At 52.5% G+C, this 20250-nt stretch overlaps 1 protein-coding gene across 2 annotated transcripts in view; it reads right to left on the bottom strand.

Annotated features, from left to right (window-relative positions):
* The window catches only part of WHRN (whirlin), a 59567-nt gene extending 39567 nt beyond the window's left edge, over positions 1 to 20000 (bottom strand). For both annotated transcript variants that reach the window (XM_054084193.1, XM_054084194.1), the window contains exons 1-2: positions 19294 to 20000; positions 911 to 1126 (exon numbers count right to left, since the gene is read on the bottom strand). In XM_054084193.1, the coding sequence (XP_053940168.1) occupies positions 911 to 1126; positions 19294 to 19863 (786 nt within the window). In that variant the 5' untranslated portion in view covers positions 19864 to 20000. The remainder of the gene's footprint in view (positions 1 to 910; positions 1127 to 19293) is intronic.
* Positions 20001 to 20250: the final 250 nt, after the last annotated feature.

The raw sequence follows: 20250 nt of genomic DNA, 5'->3' as shown, positions 1-20250 counted from the left end.
GATATGGCAGCTCGAACACATCCTCTGCTGCCTTCACTTACAATGAGGCCTATTTGAAAAGTGGGCAGGCTCACAGGGAGAGGAGAGAGCTGGAAGGAGATGTGCTGATCTGCTTTGCTTTCTGTCAAAGGTCTGAGATCCAAGCCCTGCTGGAGTGAGCCCGCACTGCCCAGACACTGCCAGCTCCCCTGGGCACCGTTATGAAAGCCGTTTCATTCCCCTCCCTGCTCCTTCTTCACTTGCCAGGGCTTTATCCTCAGGCACTGCTCAGGTCCTTCCTGGCTCAGTCTGCCTCTCCCCAAACAGAAAAGGAAAATCACCTGTTTCATTTGATAGCATTTTTGGAAGAGAAAAATTGGGTTTTTTACTTGACAAAACACCAAGAGACTCAAGAAGCCTCACAAACACACCTCAGGGAAGGTCTGAAACACAGGAGGAAGGGCAGTAAAGCACTCTGAGATCCAGCCCTCCAGATCCACCAGCCCTCCTGAGCATAACATCCATGTCAGCTTCCCAGTGACAGCGTTGGCTGTGAGTCTCCAGCCCAACCCGCTTGGGAAAGGTCTTAAAAGCAACTCCTGGTTCAACCGCTGTTCCTGGCAGGACCCTCACTGCCAGACAAGTCTGCGCGTGGACAACGCCTCGGCTCCAGCTCAGGTTCTACGTGACTCAAGTGGGAAAAAAGCCAATCCATGCTGTCCTACAGGACTCCTCAGGGAGACAGAGGGAAAGCTACAGACTAAGGGAGAAAACCAGGATCCAGGGAATCCTAAAGCAGAGACAGGCTATCCCAGTAGAGGCCAGAATCACACCAATAGAAAGCATTAGGGGCACAAAGAGCATTGGCACCTACACAGCAACAGGAAACCACAGACAGGCCCCCAGGGCTGTGCCTGCCCCCCTTGCTCACCTTTTTCTCATCTCCCTCTTGCAGGAGCTGGAGGTGACTCCTCTTCTCGCTGTCCTTGCGGAGAGAGCTGTTCTGGTGGTGTGGCAGGCCCGTTGGTGGGGACACGCTCCGGCCCTGCGGGTCTACCCAGGTGTAGATGTGGTTGGTGACATAGCCCCCTGGGATGCGTCCCACCGAGTGGACAGACAGGTTGAGCTTCTTGCAGCCTTTCAGTACCTGGAAGACAAGCCAAGGAGAGGAGGGAGTTAATGCCTACGGAGGGGGAAGGACAATGTGTCTTTGGACTTTCGAGTGATGTGACTTTGCTCTTCTTTGAGGTTGAAAGATCTCAAGATACTCTGCAACCACCAGCTGAATGACGGACCTACAGAAAAAGCCAGTGATTTCAGAGCTGGAATTCTTCTATTACCTCCTGAATGGCAAGTGCCCAGGCAAAGCTGCTGCTGCTGGTAGAGAAAATACCTTCTTCCCAGTAGCCAGAGTTGAGTACAGGAGGTAAGGTGAGCAGTGATGTGCCCAGATGTTCAGCCCAGAGTGTGCTGAACCTGAGACTGAGCAGTCCTGCAGCTTTGGAGAGAAGGTAGAGCAGTGCAGAGATCAGTGCTAGAGGAGAGCACCAGGGTTGGTGCCCCCAGCTCAGCCCTAAACTCTGCCATTGGAAAGAGTCTTGATGCCTTTGGTGGACATCGACAACGCTCCCAGAAATTCCGGCTCTGTTGCCATTTCACTGCCAGCTGCCTCCTCAGCACAACCAGTCAATTAATGAGTACAGTACTTAATAAATATATACCTATATTTAAACCAGCATACACCGACATGACCTTGAGATCGAGACAAAGCCATCTGCAATTGCTCTTCTGCTCCTCCAGCTTCCAGTACCAGAAGCTGACATAGGTTTTTAGTAAACTTAAATGAACATATAGGAGCTCTCCCTGGGGACAGCTCTAAGCACTGATCCCTCCTGAGGCCTCAGGAACATCAACGTTCCAGATCTGCTCTCAGAACAGAGGTGTTTTGTTGTTCTCCCCCATATATACATCCTTTTGATGAGCTGCTCCTGCAAGGTCTCCTATCCCCCCTGAGCAGAGAAGCTGCTGAGCAAACCTCACGACCGGGAAGAACTAATACCGGCAGCTCATCGGTAATGAGCAATGTCATCAGTAATATTGTGCTGGCTGGATCCCAGCTCTGACCTGCCAAGCCTCCTGTCCCTCCCTGCCAGAGCCAGAGAGAATCCAGCTTGCCAATTCCCAGTTCAGCATCTCCATCACATACAGCAACTTGGCCGCAAACCTGTCACGTGTTCCCAAGATCATCACGTGCCTGGAGAGCTTAAACAAGGACTGCAAATCCAACAGCCCCATCAGAACAACTGAAGAGCACTTCAGCATCCTGGGCTGCTCACTAACTCCAGCCTCTGTCCCATTAGCTCCTCTGGTCTCTCAAACACATCTCCTGCTGTCATCTTCTCTCTCCCTGCGAGCACGTGGAGCCCAGCCCGGCTGGCTCACAGGCAGAGGTGCTCACCTCGCTCCAATCTTGTTAACATCTGCCCAAGTCTCAGTGGGATGATGGAGCTATTTGAGCCCGCTGCCCACCCAGGGGTACCAATCCCTAATGGGCATCCACGCTTCCAGCCACAGTTCAGCTTCCTGACCCAAAGCCCCTTCACACGCTGCCAAGCAGACAGGCTCAGGATAATCTAAACTCCGCAGCAACGAGTTGGGGATGACAGGGAGCTTCTCATCAACCAGTGCAGAGTGACCCCTGTGAGATGGGGAACAGCCCTCCCAGAAACAATCTCATCCCCTTCTCCCTGCATTCACTGCCACCCCGTTCCATGCAGGTCTCTGGGACTGACGCAGGAATCCCATTCCATCCCTTCCTCACAGCATCTGTCCTGGCAGGGGAGTGGGATCCAAAGACAACCCTCTGAGGTTTCTATCACACAGGAGAGGTGCCAGGCACAGAAGAAGGGAGCAAGAGCAGACAGAGCCCCCTGCTCTGCACCTGGGACCATCAACAGCCTGCCTGGAGGACGGTTGTTGCCCAAGGCTGGCAGCAGGCAGAGTGCTGGCTCCTCCTGCCCTGCCTTGGCTAAATGTCATCTCCTGAAAGAGCAGGGACAGCCACAGAGCTGCTCTTTGGAGGCATGGTAAAGTTTCTAGGGATGAGAGGCCAAAGATTTACAAGAGACTTTTGATGTCCCCCTGCAGCTCCCTTGAGAAGGCCACCAGGAGATGGGATCTCAGCCAACAGGGAGATGTTTTATGCATGATGCTGACAGCAGAGAGGTGGGAGGCAAGGAGAGCAGCCGTCTGGCTCAAGACAGTGGGCTGGGCCAGGGCTCCTCGCAGCCTTAGCATGAGAAGAGACACGAGAGGAGGGAGCAAAGAGAAGCCGGTGGTGCCCATCGCTGACAGTTGGTCCCAGCAGAAGGCAGAGCTGTGGCAAGCAGGGTGGTGACACTCTGGGTAGTCCCTTGTACATTTACCAAGGTTTCTCAAGGACTTGACGAAGGAAGCAGTTTCCTGCCCAGCGGTGTTTCTCCCCCAGCACTAATGCCCATTAAAGACTATGGGCGGGACTGTAATGGGGATACCGCACCAGGGACCTTCCCTGCATGGAGGAGCCCTTCAGTCTCTCCTGGTCTCCAAGCCACCTGCACTATGAGATGCAGACTGCACCTTTTGGAGAACTTTTGGGTGACTGCAAGTAGGGGAGGACAGTGGCACTCAAAAAAGGACTTACCTAACCGCTGCGAGGCAGAGTGGGACCATCCAGGCAGCTCAAGGATGGTAACCCGCAGACATCAACCTCAGTAGGTGGGGATCCCACTTTCCTGCCCTTGTGCTTGGTGCTAAACATGTTCAAAAGGATGGTGCTTGCCTCAAGAAACAAGTGAGAAAGAGCAAGTAAAAAGGGGAGAAGTGAGGCAGGAAACACCTTGTCCAAGGTGACCCCATAAGCACCTGAGAAAGCTGGTGAGAGTCCCTCTCTCGGCACTGTCACACCCACTCGCTGACACTGCCTCTGCACATGGCTGAGTCGCCACACGTCCTATCACAACTCTGACCTGCTTTCCAGCGCTGCCTTTCCCAAGTCAGGCTACACCTCAGCCCCCGCCTGCTCCCACCCTGCCCCGTCTGATTCACAGCCTGCACCTGATGGCCCCTCCATCACGTGCAGCTTCCATCCTCTCTGGTTAAACTCACTCTCCATTGCCGTTATAACCCATGACACAATGAAAGGCCATGACAGGAGCAAACCCTTCACCCAGCTATGAGCTGGTAGAAGAGCCTCAGCTGTTGGACATCCCCGACCCACACAGAACACCTGTATGCGTGCTGGTGTGCAGACCTATACCAGACCCTTGCAGGCACCAGAGACGTAAATGCGGAGGTAAAAAACAGCAGCTCTTTAACAGAACACACCAACACCATAGGACCATTTAAGAGCAGCTGAATGGTCTAGACCACAAGTCTTATAAAGAGCGGTTGAGGGACCTGAGGCTCTTTAGCCTGGAGAAGAGGAGGCTGAGCGGAGACCTCATCGCTCTCTACAACTGCCTGAAAGGAAGCTGGGGTGAAGTGGGTGTCGATCTCTTCTCCCAAGTAACAATGCGAGAGGAAATGGCCTCAAGTTGCACCAAGAGAGGTTTAGATTGGATATTAGTTAAAGATTTCTTTACTGACAGAGTGGTGAAGTCCAGGCTGAGACTGCCCAGGGCAGTGGTGGAGGCTCCATCCCTGGAGGTGCTCAAGAAACAGGTGTCTGTGGCACTCCAGGGCACGGTTTAGCAGGCATGGTGGTGTTGGGCTGGCGGTTGGACTGAGTGGTCTTAGCGGTCTTTTCCAATCTTAACAATATTACAATTCTAAGAGAAGAAGAACAGATCTTTTCTCTAGAACAGTCCCCATGGCCCTGATTCAACACAGCCTTCAGGCATGTGCTGGAATGAGCCCACATTTAAGCCTCTGCCTAGAACATGCTTAAGCACAGGTTTGAAATTCAGCCACTGAAGCCCCTTTGTAAGCTGAATCTGTAAGAACAGATTTTTCAGTTGTGAGCTTGAATCAACCGAAAGAGATTCTATTTTTATTACTTTTTAGGATAAGTCTAAGTTTGTACCAGCTCAGGGATAAATCCTTCTTTGACTGTGAGCACAACCAGCCTCAGGAAACCCAGCTTTAACCTCCGCTAGAAGCACAGCTACTCCAGTAAACCAAAGTACAGCTCCTACCTGAGGATGAGGTCTGGCACGAGCGCTGGAGGGTGAGGACCACAAAGCTTGCTCAGCACTACTCGTGTCCACCACACCCTTGTCAAAATCACAGGACAGGCTCCACTTCCCTGACCTGGTGACCACTAAAGCCAGTTTCATTTAAGCATTCAAGATCCCTCTGTTCATCAGGCAGCCACCAGCTGTTTAAACTAGTGCTAGACATAGCTGCAAGAGGAGATAAGGAGAGTAGCAGTGTTTTCCCTTGGATAACAGCACCACACACGCTCCATAACCAAGCACAGCAGGCACTGGAATGGGATCTGGCACAGGTCTACAAAACCTTTGTACATCCACCCACTGAACTAGACTTTAACAAAGAACCTGGCACACAGAGCTGCAGAGTGATGAGGCATCAGGTGAGCCAGACGGGAGAAGCTTCCATCGCACATCCAAACTGAGACAGAAATCACTATTAGCTGCTTTGCTGCGCTCCAGGTGAGCAGAGCTACTATCCATTTCCCTGCATGGGAAGAAAAGCTACGCTTCCCTCTCTGGTTTTCTCCCTGCCTTTAGCAAGGCTGGTGCATCTGTTCATGTTCTGGTTTGTCAGAGTTCCCCTTCTGGCGCCTGCAGAGATGAATTCTGTTACCCTTCGGGAAGAGAGGAAAACCAACGGTACCAGTGGTATTAGAAGAGCTCTCTGGAACAGAACCTGCTGGGAGAAGGCTGTGGTCCTGGAAGCGATGCAGTGGTCTTGTGAGCAGCCCATGGAAAGGGACCACCTCCACATTGCACAGCTCAGGATTCACCCATTCCAATAAGGCCCGTTCCCATCCTATATCCAAACCCATACCCGCACTGACCCATGGGGCTTAACCCTTGTTCCCACCCAGCTCCCAGGAGCCTAAAGCCCTGGGATCCCCAGCACAGCTCCCAAGCCAGCAGAGCCAACAGCCTCCACCAGCTTTTCCTATTTACTATCCCTGGGCTTTGACAGGCAGATCAGGATAACCCAAGATGCCTTTAGGTCAGGAGTCAAAAAAGCCCCAGCTGTCACAGATCCTGCCATAATAAGTAGTTTCCCATTTTCCAGTGCCTCAGTTTCCCTGTATCAAGGCTGATGAATCATCTGCTTTTGGAAAGAAAGCCGAGGCAGCCCCAACAGCGAGTCCCCTCCAAGCTGGTTCATCTGGATTGGAGACAGACCCAGGAAGGCTTTCTCGCCAAGCTGGAGGCACATGAGAGGCAGGCATCCTCAAGCAGCTACTCCCCTGCTCCACCCCACTTCATCCCATCAGTTCTGTTAATACACATTTCCATCCAGCCTTCGGCAGCTTTCCGAGTCTGGAGAAAACAAGGTTGATTTGACATCCCAGAGAAGCCGGCAGGTAATTTTCTCATCCACTGAGCACGATTACTCGGCACCTCTGGGATGTCAGCAGCACATGATAATGACTCTCTCCTGCCAGCTGTTCTTCAGGCTGTTATAAAGTGATTTGGGAGAAGCCTCCCTCTAAAGGATGCTCGAGCCCCAACATGAGCTTCTGTGAGGAAGCCAAGCTCCACCACAGTGGAGCATTTGCCAGAAGTTTAATACTATCTTACTCTTGATATTTTTTATTGCTACAGCACTGGGATACAGAGTAGATTTAATGGGGCAGTTTACTCCTGCTGGTCCAGGATCTTGCCACCCACTGTACGGTGGAAGCAAGGCCAGGCTTGGCTGAGAGCTCCCGGGTTGAGCCAGCTCTCCTCCAGCACTGTATGCAGCCGTAAACAGGGAAGAATACCTTAGGAAACAACTTCAGAATGAGAACTGAGGTGGAAGACTTGCCTCTAAGAAAAGAATTGGGTTTGAGCACAGAGGTGCTGTGAAAATGGAAATCATTACTAGTCACCCAAGGAGGCAAGAGCCAAGGCTAATGGGCTGAGCTGGAGAGACAGTGGGAGCCTCTGCAAGCCCTTGGGGACACACCAGTGCTGGGGACAATGACAGCTGCGTTACAAACAAGCCACTCAGCATCTCAGGCAGGTTGGAAGGTTTTCAAGCCAGGGATGCAGCAACAAAGCCATTCGTCAGAGGGAGAGGAGGTGGTCAATGTCAGGGCATCAGAGAACACAACAGCCACTGACGCTCACCAGAACCAGCTCTGCTTGCCTCAGGCCCCTCCTCAGTAAGGGCAGAGAGCCTTGTTCTCCAGGGACTCAGAGTGGAGAGGAGTCCTGGCATCCCCTGGGAGCAGCCAGCAGCCTGGGCAGACTTTGTGCTGAGGGAGAGAGCCCAGGCACAGCCTCTGGCTGGAGCTCATCACCACCTGGACCACCGGGCTTCACCCCTCTCCCACCAAGGGTAGCTGGTGCTGGCTCTGCTGAGCCAGCTGGGAGCCCCAGGACATGGGTGGGCAGATTCAAACCAGTATCCATGGGCAGATCCACCCCTAAGGCTCCTCATCTTTGCCCAGCTGTCCCAACAAGCAGGATTATTCTCTTCTCTATTTCATTTTGATGTAGTTTTTCAGGCTGGTGAGAGGGGGCTAAATGACAATCCAGGGATCAGAGGTGCTAATTACTGACCAGGGACCCCCACAGGCAGCTTCTTCAACACATCCTTCCCTGCCACTGCACAAGCCCTTTGGTCAGCAGGGACCATCCCTACAGCAGAGGGCAGGATTCATTTCCCAGCTCATCTCCCTCAAGGACAAGGAATTTTCCAGCCCTATCACATTGCCTTCTGCCACACTGTGCATCCACCCTGGCCTCCTGGAATATGTTTGCAGACGGTCCCAACACCCACCCGAGCTCTGGCCCCTTGGTGGAGAGGGGTTTCTGAGCCTTGTGAGCCTTCAGGCTGCTGGTCTCTGTGCCGGGTGGCCTAAGTGCTGCTCGAACACTTAACACTTCGCCTTTCCCAACTCCCAGCGAGCTGGCACGAGTCCACTGACCTCGATTTTACTGTCAGCCCTACTTAGAAAACAACAACAGCAAGAGAGAGGGCCAGCACCTGCCCACACAAACAATACACTATCCATGAAGCAGGTCACCTCAGCTCCCTGGAACAAAAGGAAAAGCTCTTCAAGCCAGAGTTTTCATCTAACAATAAAAGCTTGGGGCCCATGGAGAGAAAGGATAAGGCTCTGGATGGCAACACAACAAGGGAGAACTTCTTCCTCACAAGACACGCAGGTTGTCTTGTGTCCGATGACTGCAGAGATACCACCACAGCATAATCCATCCTGTAGGCTCTTTGGGAAGCATGCTACTTGTCGGCACACTGAACCTTACCCATTTGCACTGGACTATTAAATAAAATAATTCCACCTCCTTAATCCCCTCTGCAGCATCAGGCAGCCTGCAGCTCCATTCCCTCTCCCAAGCCATTGCAGAGATTTGCTACACGTTGTTCAGTGCTGCTGCATTTCATTTCAGACTCGGATTACATTTGGCTTTCCCCATCTACAGTGCATCTGAAGACCATCACAATGAGGGTGGGGAGGCCCTGGCCCTGGTTGTCCAGAGTAGTGGTGGCTGTCCCATCCCTGGAGGTGTTCAAGGCCAGGTTGGATGGGGCCTGGAGCAACTGGATCCAGTGGGAGGTGTCCCTGCCCACGGCAGAGGGGCTGGAATTAGATGATCTTTAAGGTCCCTTCCAACTCAAACCATTCTATGATTCTATGGTGAAAGGTTTAACAGTGGCATCACAGTATGAAAGGACTTCTGAAGACAAGCTTAAGGCAATAATTTAGTTGAATCTGGGGAGCAGTGTCAAAGCATTTAACAGGGAAACAGTCACTGATTGCCTAGAAATGTTATTAGAAGAAGAAAGAGCCAGAGAAAAGGGCAGATTGATTCCATGGGGCCACTGATCTGCTGACAACCCACTATTTAATTATCTAGCAAGGCCTCTGAGAGTGAAGTAGGTTGCTTAAAATAACAAAAAAAAAGGAAACATACATCTTATATACCCACAGTTATCACCTTTCAAAAAAATGCAGAACGCAGCATCAAAAGAAGTGTAACCATCAGGGCAAGGGAGGAGATTCTGCCCCTCTGCTCTGGTGAGACCCCAACTGGAGCCCTGTGTTCAGCTCTGGAGTCCTCAGCACAGGAAGGACATGGAGCTGTTGGAGGGAGTTCAGAGGAGGCCACAGAGATGATCTGAGGGCTGGAGAACCTCCCGTATGAGGACAGGCTGAGAGAGTTGAGCTTGTTCAGTATGAAGAAGGGAAGACTGTCGGGAGACCTTAGAGCAGCTTCCAGTACTGAAAGGGGCTCCAGGAAAGCTGGGGAGGGGCTCTTGATGAGGGAGTGCAGGAACAGGATGAGGGGGAACAGTTTTCAGCTGAAAGAGGAGAGATTGAGATGAGATCTTGGGGAGAAATGATTTCCTCTGAGGGTGGGGACACCCTGGTACAGGTTGCTCAGAGTAGTGGTGGCTGCCCCATCCCTGGAGGTGTTCAAGGCCAGGTTGGATGGGGCTTGGAGCAACCGGATCCAGTGGGAGGTGTCCCTGCCCATGGCAGAGGGTGGAACTGGATGGGCTTTGAGGTCCTTTCCAACCCAAACCATTATGTGATTCTACGAATGCAGCATGTTCTTTGCTCACACCAAGATGCCACCCTTCCTAAAGCCCACTGTGTGTTCCTGCCCATGCTTGCCCAGCACGTCCTGCATTACCGAACATTCTCCTCTCCTTCCTCCAAAATTTTCCCTTTGTGCTTTCTACTCGGAGGGTGCCGAAAGGTTGGAGGCTGTGTAAAAGCATCTTCCAGGCCTTCAAAAATTCCCTCAGTAGGAGCCCAGGTGTCAGAAATCAATGGCAATTAATCACCAGCATTCTTCTGGCAGCCTGAATAAAACATGCGTCTCGTACGGATACAGCCCACTCACTTACCTTCGCCGCTAATGAAATGAGCAATCTATTCCAATTCATTCTGTTAGTGGGCAGATCACAGTTTGAGACAAGAAGCATTAACTATGAGCCATCCTCCTCCTTGCTACGAACGCAAGCTGCTTTCTTCCAGCAATAACAAAGCCGTTTGGCTTCTTGGGCTGCTCGGATAACGGGCATCCAAGCCCTCGCTTCTTTAACACGCTGCAAAGGTCAGCGTGGAGGTTATCAATCACTGAAAAACCACACAATTTTGCACCAAGTCCCTAAAAAGTAAGGCAGAGACTTGAAAAAACAAGCTGCAAAGAGGAAAGAAATGCAAGTGATGCCACAGGAGGGAGGCAGAGGGAGCTTTTACAGCACCATGGAGGGAATAATTTGCAGAAGTTTGTCTAACCGCTCCTTTCTGCGCTATCCTGGGATGTGCCTGCTGGACTCAGGTTGTTTTAAGCCTGTGGGCTCAGCTAGACTGAGCAAAACCATCCCAGTGCCAGTGGGAAGGATGGAGCTCCCCATGTCAGCCATGGAGAGGAGGGGGCTGCGAGACCTTTTACAGGGAGATTGAGCTGTATCAGCTCAGTTTCTCTGCCAGCAGAAAGGACAGAGCAGAAGACAGCAGGCAGGGGCACCACCTGCCTCCACAAGCTTGCTGCAGGGATGCTCTGCAGGCAGGACAAGTGTGAGGCTGTTACAGCTCCCACTACACACCTTATTTAAGGCCAAGTTTGTCGGGTGCTGGACAAACGCACAGGGAGAGATGTTCCCTGCCCCAGACTGCGGCCATAAATAAGATGCTTTGGATCAAGTGTATCCTCTCCCCATGCTGCCTGACAATGCTCATGGAACTGCTTTGGTGCAGAGGAACCGGGAGAATCGTCTGGACTGACGTAGGCAAACAGCTCGTCCCTGTGCAGGGAGGACGTGTGGCCGGGGCAGGCAGGAACGAGGAGAACTGGTGCAAGAACAAGGTGACACAGAGGCAGGTGGAGAGGGAGGGAGGGATGAAAGGGAAGCGGAGGCTCTCCAGATGGAGTGCTGGGTGAGAGGAATGAGAGAGAGAAGCTGTGGGTAACACAGCGCAGGGGATGGAGGGTGCGGAATGGTCCCCCCATCAGGAAGACAAATGGGTATTGCAGAAGGTACAGTCCAACCTCTCCCCCCCTCTCTCAAGGCAAAGGTGAGAGCAGTTTGGCTTTCAAGTAGCTGCATTTATGCAAATTGATGCAAATTGATGCATAATTATGGTGACTGCACACATTTAGCCCCAAGGCATCAAGAAGCTCATGTCCCTTTCACCTGGAAAGGTCAAATGGAATCTTATCTATAGGGCCTTCTCTCTAATCCCTCCAATAACTGACATCCCCCCCAAATCCCCTGCCCCTGTGTCCCTGTTCCCTCTTCAAGACAACAGCTCTCTGTCACCTCCCACTTCTTCCAAGCCAGTCACCGCCCAGTGTAACCCTCAAGCAAGCCCTGGATGATTTTTAGGAGAGCAGAAGACCACAAAGCTTTATTTCAATGCAAGTCTGGAAAGACATTTAGGTGCTTTCTGGGGTGGGGGTGCAGGAAGGGAATCTAAATCAAAGCACACTCCTCCCTTCCTTGTCTGCTCTTTTCTCTCCACACCAAACAAAGCAGAAGAATACCATGAGAACAATCAACAAACCCGAATTGTGTAGATATTGTTATTTACTTGGTGGGAAAACCAACTTGGAAAGAGCCAACGTGGGGAGATGAGCCAGACACTCGACTAAGCACCAAAGATATTCAGCACAAAGCAGAGCCCTTCCAGCCTTCCCTGGCAGCACATCCCACCCTGATAGTCTCAGATGCTTTTTCTGAGTCCAGCAAGAAGAGGCCGGCAGGAACAGCATTCCTTCAGGCTGCCCAGGACCCTGTTTCACCTGTATTTACCAAGCACTTGGTGGTCCGTGGCCGGGAGAACTCACAGAGCACCCAGTCAAAAGAAACTACGCCAAATCATTGCAGCAGATGCACTGTCAGTTTAAGCAAGCGGATTTAGAACTGAATAATTCTCCGAGCAGATGTGTCATTGAGGAAGGAGTCAAGAAAATCCATCCTCTTCCCCGAGGACAGAGGAACAGAGTAAAAAGATATTTTAACTCACCAGTTCTGCTGCACGCCAACGCTTTTGTTTTCTTCTAGTAGGCATTGGAAAGAAAGACGGGCTTTTATACTTCGGGTTGTGTTATCAGTTTCTCTACTGAGGCAAAACTGTTTATTTACAAGGAGCCCACTAAATAACAATTATGCTCCGAGAACTGAAGATGCCCTAACAATACTAACTCTGATGAACAAGCCAACACCAACTCCGAGCACTCTCATCTGTGCATTACAAGGAAAGATTAGGGACCTCATTCTAATCTTTCACATCAGTATAATGCCGTTTGATTTCATTAGGGCTGATTGTGATTTGCTGGTGTAATGAAGGGAAACAGATGACTAAGTAACTTGCCCACTGAGGGAAATCAGTGGCAGGGCAGCAAATAGAATCTACTAACACTGGTTCAACAGCTAAACCCACATTCCCACAGATGCTCTCTGTACATGCAAGTTCACCCCTCTCTGAGTTACATGTGACATTGATTGGATCAGCACCAACCAGCTCGCAGTGAGAGCGGAGCATCGCCTCTTGGACTGCAGTCCTGGGCAAGGACTTTGAGCCAGCTTCATCGTGCGTCATCAGATCTGGCTGAGAAACCAAGAACATCACTCGCCAGCTCTACTCTTTGCCACTGCCATGAGCCCTTCCCGTTAAAGAGCATTAAAACTAATTTAAAATGCCTCCAAGTTCCAGAGTGAACTCCTTCCCTCTCCCTTTTTCCTAGAGGGAGATTCTGGTGACTTTCCACTTTCCACCCTGTCCTTCTGACCTCAGCCGGCTACAGAAATTAAAATGGAAAGTGTTTGTGGGTCAGAAAAGCAGAGCCAAAACCTGTGGCACTGCACAGCACCCAAGTTTTAAGGCGTAAGTATTTTTTCGTATGCAGTTCCTATATTTTTTGGTTTCCAAGCAGAGACCAAGGAATAGGTTACCGCTCTAACTACTGGGGTAGATGCTAGTCACATTCGTCTCCATGCTCCAGCTACCTGAGTCCCCTTGGGAAGAGGAGAGGCTTCTAGCCTCTGGATCAGTCAGTGACTTCTAAAAATACAGTGACACAGAGATAAGCAAGCACAGGTTTAAAGGAACAAGACTGGTATCTTCACAGACTCTGTATGTAGAGACTGGTGTATTGGTTTTGCTCTCGTTCATCCCAACCACGACTGTGTGTGATGATCCCCAACTCCAAGTACTTGAAAGGGTTAAAAACCAAGTTGGAAACCAAGCTGCATCCATTCCTACCAGCTGTTACAATACCCGTCTAATATGGTGGTGATTACTGACCACAGCAAATTAGCAGTCTCAGATAATGATAATCAATTAATTGGGCATCAGAAGAAACAAATGAAATGAGATTTACTCTCTTGTAAGCTGCCTTGAAAGTAAAATCGCTCTAAATATGCTCCCAAGGCTCAGGGCTGCACATCTCTCTTGTCATTCCTCAGCGGCTTTTTAGCAACACCACAAGTGCCCTGAGCACAGCCAGCTGAGCCCTTTCTACCTCGTATGAAACATTGCAGTCTCTGAAGAGATCACCCTTATTTGCCACTATGAAAGTCCAAATAAAAAGAATTTTAATCTCCTTTTAAATCCTCACTTGACACTATCAGAGCAGGAGATGGAAAGGCTGATTTGGAAGGAGGGGAAACCTCTGCCTGAGCAGCAAACCGGCTGGTGATGTGACCCTGTCCATCGCAGGTGAGCTTTCACAGGAGCAACCTGCCAGCTTTCGGGAGAAAGCCGGTGGGCTGGGAGAGCCTGGAGACCTTTGCCATGTTCGTAACAGATCTGCTTCATCACGAGCCTTCCACCAACCCTATCATGTCTGCAGCTCCTCTCCAAAGCCAATGAAGAACCCACACAGTGGTCTTGCACAACCCCATCTCCTTCCGAACAAACCCGATGTGAGTCTATTGACCTTGGCAAAGTGACCACAGATTTACACCAAGATGAGAGAATTACAGTCTCCAAGATCGATCCATACAAATCAGTCTAATTTTGGCAGTTTTGATCAAACTCATCTGGAATTGCCCAGCCGTCAGCATAAATAGAAAGACACTACAGGGCAAACAGTGGAATTGGTGCAGCTCTTCCAAGGCTGGTGGAGCTCATTAAGTCAAAACCTCAATCAGCAATGATCCATCAGAATCGTGATATTTTATACATTCTCTTCTCCCCTTCCTCCCTAAGTTAGTTTAAAGGGCATAAAAACCTACTGCGAAGCAACAAAAGTAAGAGGTGGGAGAAGAAAGGGAGTGTGGGTTTAATGCAGACCCCAGAGGAGAGGAGAAACACTTCCCTGGGTAACATTTTGATGGTCTAAAACCACAAACACCTCAATTTTAACTACTCTGGACAAAATATTACAGCTTATCAATACAAACTTCCAGCACAACAGCTACAATATCAATCATGTACTATACAGCAAGGTTGGTGAAAGCTCTAAAAACACGACAGACAATACAAACTTCTCCACTTACACCACGACTCAAATTACAGTGATCTTTTGCTAAAGTGCACTCTTGAATGCTGGAATGATAGAGCTATAATTGTAATGGAGTCATTTAATTTTGATTTGGACGAAACAGAGAGCATGAAGCAGACGGCATAAAACACCACTACTCGTAAAGGTTAAGAAGCTGGTCGTTAAGTGAATTGATTTGGAGTGCTTAGGTAATCTCATCATTTAAGTCAGAATTCCACTTTTTTTACCCAGTTTACGCTAAAAACAAAACAAAAAAAATCTACAAACCCCATTGCACTGGTCACAGGCCACCAGCCAGTTTTCAGACGGGGCAGCCTGCAGCTGCTCTGGTGAGACCCCACCTGGAACCCTGTGTTCAGCTCTGGAGTCCTCAGCACAGGAAGGACATGGAGCTGTTGGAGTGAGTCCAGAGGAGGCCACGGAGATGATCTGAGGGCTGGAGCACCTCCCGTACAAGGACAGGCTGAGAGAGTTGGGGTTGTTCAGCGTGGAGAAGAGAAGGCAGTGGGGAGACCTTAGAGCAGCTTCTAATACTGAAAGGGGCTCCAGGAAAGCTGGAGGGGGTCTTGTTCAGGGAGTGCAGGGAGAGGATGAGGGAGAACAGTTTTCAAATGAAAGAGGGGAGATTGAGATGTTTTCCTGTGAGGGTGGGGAGGCCCTGGCCCAGGCTGCCCAGAGCAGTGGTGGCTGCCCCATCCCTGGAGGTGTTCACGGCCAGGTTGGATGGGGCTTGGAGCAACCAGATCCAGTGGGAGGTGTCCCTGCCCATGGCAGGAGGGTGGAACTGGATGGGATTTAAGCTCCCTTCCAACACAAACCATTGTATGATCACTTTTGTGCTCTTTGCCCAGTGTCATGGCACTTTCATTTAGTGCCGTGACCCTACTTTTGGTGCATTATGGCTCTGAGTGATGCCTGAAAACACAAGGGAGAAGACAGAAATTGCTCCCACCCCACAGACGGTGCTTCTCTCCTCCTAGAGAGGTGTGCTGGGAACGGCTGGGGTGGCCCTGCATGGCCAGACACACACAACAAGAAGGCAACAGAACTATCGCCATTTGTGAAATGGATGCAGTAACTGTGTGAATGCTCTTACAAGACTGCACAAACAATTTAAGACTACATATTCATTCATTGCTCCATCTGAACAGCTGCCTCACCGCCCATACTGCATCTCTGAGTACCTCGATGGACAGAAAGTTGATTTCTGTTTCAATGAGTCAGTTTGTCATGCTCACCCCTGAGAGAACGATGTGCCTGGGAGCGGGCCAGAGCCTTCTTGATCTCTGCAATCGTCTTATGCCCTGAAGAACAAGCTTTGACAACTTCTCTGACAACAACACGTTCTGCATATTACGAATAGCAACGTTGTCCTAGACAGACAGTTTCTTGCTGGAGGACAGTTAAGATAGAAGCGCGGCACGGGAATGTGCTCCTTCTGAGACAGATGGAGAGCCATGCCATCGCTGTGTGCACAGGAGCTGGGCTTCCATCAGACAGCTTCTGGCAGAGTTCACCACATCTACTCGTCTAAAGCAGGCAGGCAGCGCTTGGGAGATGGAGCTTTGTACCGAGAAAGCCTCTCTCTGCTCACCTATCCTCCCCCCATGTCTGTGCTTGATCTTGAGTAGAGCACATACATAAATTCTAGGACCAAACCTCGCTCCAGTACAAGTCTCTTTGTCCATCTCTCCAGTGATCCACTCCAGAGCAGACCAGCAGGCATCAGTGAGGATCAGGACACAGTGAGGTTTGCTCTGCTCGAGGAGACCAGACCACAGCCAGAGGCCTTTGCAGAGCTGCTAATGCTCATGTCAAGACTGAGCCCGAGATCCCAAATTATCAGGGGAAGCAGAACACACAGGGTCGAGCCACCCTGTACATCACCACCTCTCATCCCTGCTGTTCTGACACCCCAATGTCCAAAACATCAGTCTGAGGTGTTTGTATCTTAACCACAGGGAAATGCTCCACAGGCTGCCCTTTAGCATTGCCGAATGCGATCTCCTCTTCATCCCTCCCCTCCCAAATGCAGCAAGCAAGCCTCCAAATTTAATTTTAAAGCCTCCAAAGGATGTATTACGGCTGTGCTGTCAATCACTCCGTGACTCTTCCCAAGAAAAGTGTTTCTACCACCACTATGCGGGTCATAAACCCTTCCCAGATGTAACAGGACTGCAGGAGCTCTAGAAGATGCCCGCGCAGCCTGGTGTGCGATGTAACTGTTGTTTAAAGAAGTTCAGGTCACAAGCAGACGATTTCTCAGCTTCTCTTTCCTATCAGGATCACATTAACAAAATAAAGCTTCTGTCACAGAACAGCCCCTTGGCAAACTGCGTCCTACAGGATTTATTTCTGTGCAGGAAACAGTTTCACTCAGTATTAATAGTATCTAAAAAGACATTAAGTACATTACATTAGAGAACAGAGTGATGTGAATTACCCAGCAGAATGGCTTGATGTTATTTAAAAGACCGGAGAATTCCTAACACCTGGTTTCTACGCATCCCAGCGCTATAGCCAAAATACGGGCTTTTTGCAGTCTCCAGGGCACAAAACTGCAGGTTAACTTCCAAAAGCTTACACCACTGCTACTCTATCACTAGGGAAAAAACCAAAAGGAATTCCTACATGTCTTTTCTTTGGTCTCAAGATCAGTGGGGACTCGTTTCCATGCCCTCTCTTGGGGCACAGATTTAGAGGCAGGGCAGGGAGCGTGCAGGTTGGCTGTGAATACGCAGTTCAGAGCCGTGCAAGACGAATGCGCTGCCAGAAGAACACGCCACAGGGCTGGGAACACAAGTGCTTCAGCTAGTTATGGAAGAGTTAAAGCACAAACAGCTGCAAGTCACCCCAGAACCTTGCTCTCCACTGACTGCCTACAAACTGCTGCCCTAAAAGTCAATTATCTGCATGGTCAGAAGGCGATCTGGGATCTGCTCCTGCTTTGGGCACTATGCAGTTCTGGGAGAGAGGGTGTCTGCTTCTCCGTGCCTCAGTTTCCCCACCTTTGGGAGGAGAAAAGATGGCATAGTGGCTGGAGCACATCTTAAAACCCAGCACAAGCAGACTCCAGATTTTCCCCCAAGAGTCCCAATTCCCCTCCCAAGCTGTAAAGCAGACACTACCAGCACTGCCGCGTTTCAGAGATGCTGTGATAAAAAAGCACTGCTTGGTCCCCAGGAGACGAATCGGCTGTGTCTGTGATGGTGTTGGGTTGACTCTGGCTGCCTGGTACCACGCGTGCATCACCGGGCACCGTTATCCTCACCGTGAACCCTCCGGCTCGGCTGCAGGCACTGCTGCTGCCCAGCCCCAAATCTCTGGCATGGTGCAAACCTAGAGCTGAAGGGGATGCACGTTTCCACCACCGCGTCCCGGAGAGCAGGACCTGGGGGGCTCCTGTCCCACCGGCTGCAGCGAGATAAGCCAGAGGGACGGAAGATGAACAGGGCACACAGCCACAACACCTGGGAACGGACGGAGAGAGGGAGAGAGCAGGGGGACACGCACTGCCACCGGCTCTGGTGGGGCAAAGCGGGATGGGGATGCAGCAGAGCGAGCCCAGGATGGGGATATGCAGCTGGAGTCGAGTGGGATGAGGATGCAGTGGGGTGAGCCCAGGATGGGGACATGCAGCCAGAGTAAAGCGGGATGGGGAGGTGTGTTGAGGTGTTGGGATGGGGGATGCAGCCGAGCCCGGGACAGAGTGGAGGTGGAGGGATGGGGAACACAACAGCCCATGCCCGGGATGGGGAGGCAGCGGGGCGCACAGCCGCAACACTCGGGAAGAGTGGAACACACACACAGCCACCGGCTCGGGCGAGGCAAGGCGGGACATGGACGGAGGTGGCGGGATCGGGGCACGCAGCAGCTGCAGCTCCGTACTGGGATGCAGCCCCGCGCCCGCCCGGGGTGTGGATGCAGCGGAGGGGGTGGAATGAGGGACACAGCAGTGGGAGCCCGGGATGGAGTGGAGACAGAAGGATGGGGGACACAGCCGAGCCCGGGACGCAGCAGAAGTGGAGGGATGAAGGATGCAACCCAAGCCCTCAACGGAGTGGGGGTGGAAGGGATGGGGAACGCCGCCCGAGCCCGGGGCGCGATGGGGATGCAGCGGAGTCGAGCGGGACGGGGACGTGGGCAGAAGTGGTGGGATGGGATGACAGCAGAGGCAGCCCGCGACTGGGATGCAGCCCCGCGCCCGCCCGGGGAGGGGATGCAGCGGAGGTGGCGGAATGGGGGACACAGCAGTGGGAGCCCGGGACGGAGAGGAGGGATGGGGATACAGTCCGAGCCCGATCGGGATGCAGTCCGAGCCCGGGATGTGGTGGAGGGATGGGGATGCAGTCCGAGCCCGGGATGTGGTGGAGGGATGGGGATGCAGTCCGAGCCCGGGATGGAGTGGCGGTGGAGGGATGGGGGACACAGCCGAGCCCGAGCGGGATGGGGATGCAGTCCGAGCCTGGGATGGAGTGGAGGTGGAGGGATGGGGGATGCAGCCGAGCCCGAGCGGGACAGGGATGCAACCCAAACCCGCAACGGAGTGGACATGGAGGGCTGGGGGATGCCGCCCGAGCCCGGGACGCGATGGGAACGCAGCGGAGTCGGCGGGATGGGAACCACAGCAGCCGGAGCCCGGGACGAGAAGCGCCTTTACCTTGACAGCTTCAGCGTGCGTCACCCTGTCCAAGGACTTGCCGTTGACCCCCAGGATCTGGTCCCCGACTCGCAGCCCCTCTCGCTCAGCCAGCGAGCCCGGTTCCACCAGGGACACGTAGATCCCGACTCCGTGCTCGGCTCCGCCGCGGATGCTGAAGCCCAGCCCCTCGTGAGCCTTGCTCCGCCGCAGGGTGACCTGCCGCAGCTCGCCGGGCAGCACCGGGGGCGCGGGGGGCGGCAGGTAGGGCCCCTCGGCCGTGTACTGGTCGAAGAGGAGCTGGTCGGAGCGCGGCAGGACGAGGCGGAGCAGCGGCAGGAGCTGCCGGCGGCGGGGACCGTCGAGGAGGGCGCGGAGGGAGCGAACGAGGTCGCAGACGTTGCGGCGGCCGTGGTAGGCGTTGAGGCAGAGGATGAAGCGCTCCCGCTCCGCCTCGCTCAGCAGAGCCGTCAGCGCCTGGTGCAGCCGCCGCACGTTGGCGGAGAGCGGGCGAGGGGCCGGGGTCGAACCCAGCGAGCCCGACGAGGAGGAGGAGGAGAGCACCGACACCCCGTCCAGATCCGCGCTCATCGCGACGCCGGGAGGGACAGGGTCGGAGGGACCGGAGCCGAGCGGGATCGGACCCCAACAGGATCAGACCCGGGTCAGACCGGACCCGAACGGGACCAGACCCAAATCGGATCGGACCCGAACGGGATTAAACCCGGATCGGATCAGCCCAGCGGGACTGGACCCGAACGGGATCAAACCCGGATCGGACCAGACCCAAACGGGATCAGATCCGGATCGGACCCAGCGGGACCGGACCCGAACGAGATTAAACCCGGTTCGGACCCAGCGGGACCAGACCCGAACGGGATCAAACCCGGATCGGACCAGACCCAAAGGGGATCAGATCCGGATCGGACCCAGCGGGACCGGACCAAACCCGGATCGGACCAGACCCGAACGAGATCA

Source organism: Cuculus canorus, chromosome 19 (assembly GCF_017976375.1).
Source record: "Cuculus canorus isolate bCucCan1 chromosome 19, bCucCan1.pri, whole genome shotgun sequence".
NCBI classification, from domain to species: Eukaryota; Metazoa; Chordata; class Aves; order Cuculiformes; family Cuculidae; genus Cuculus; species Cuculus canorus.
Note: the sequence above shows the minus strand (reverse complement) of the source record. Positions and strands in the feature narration are given on the sequence as shown.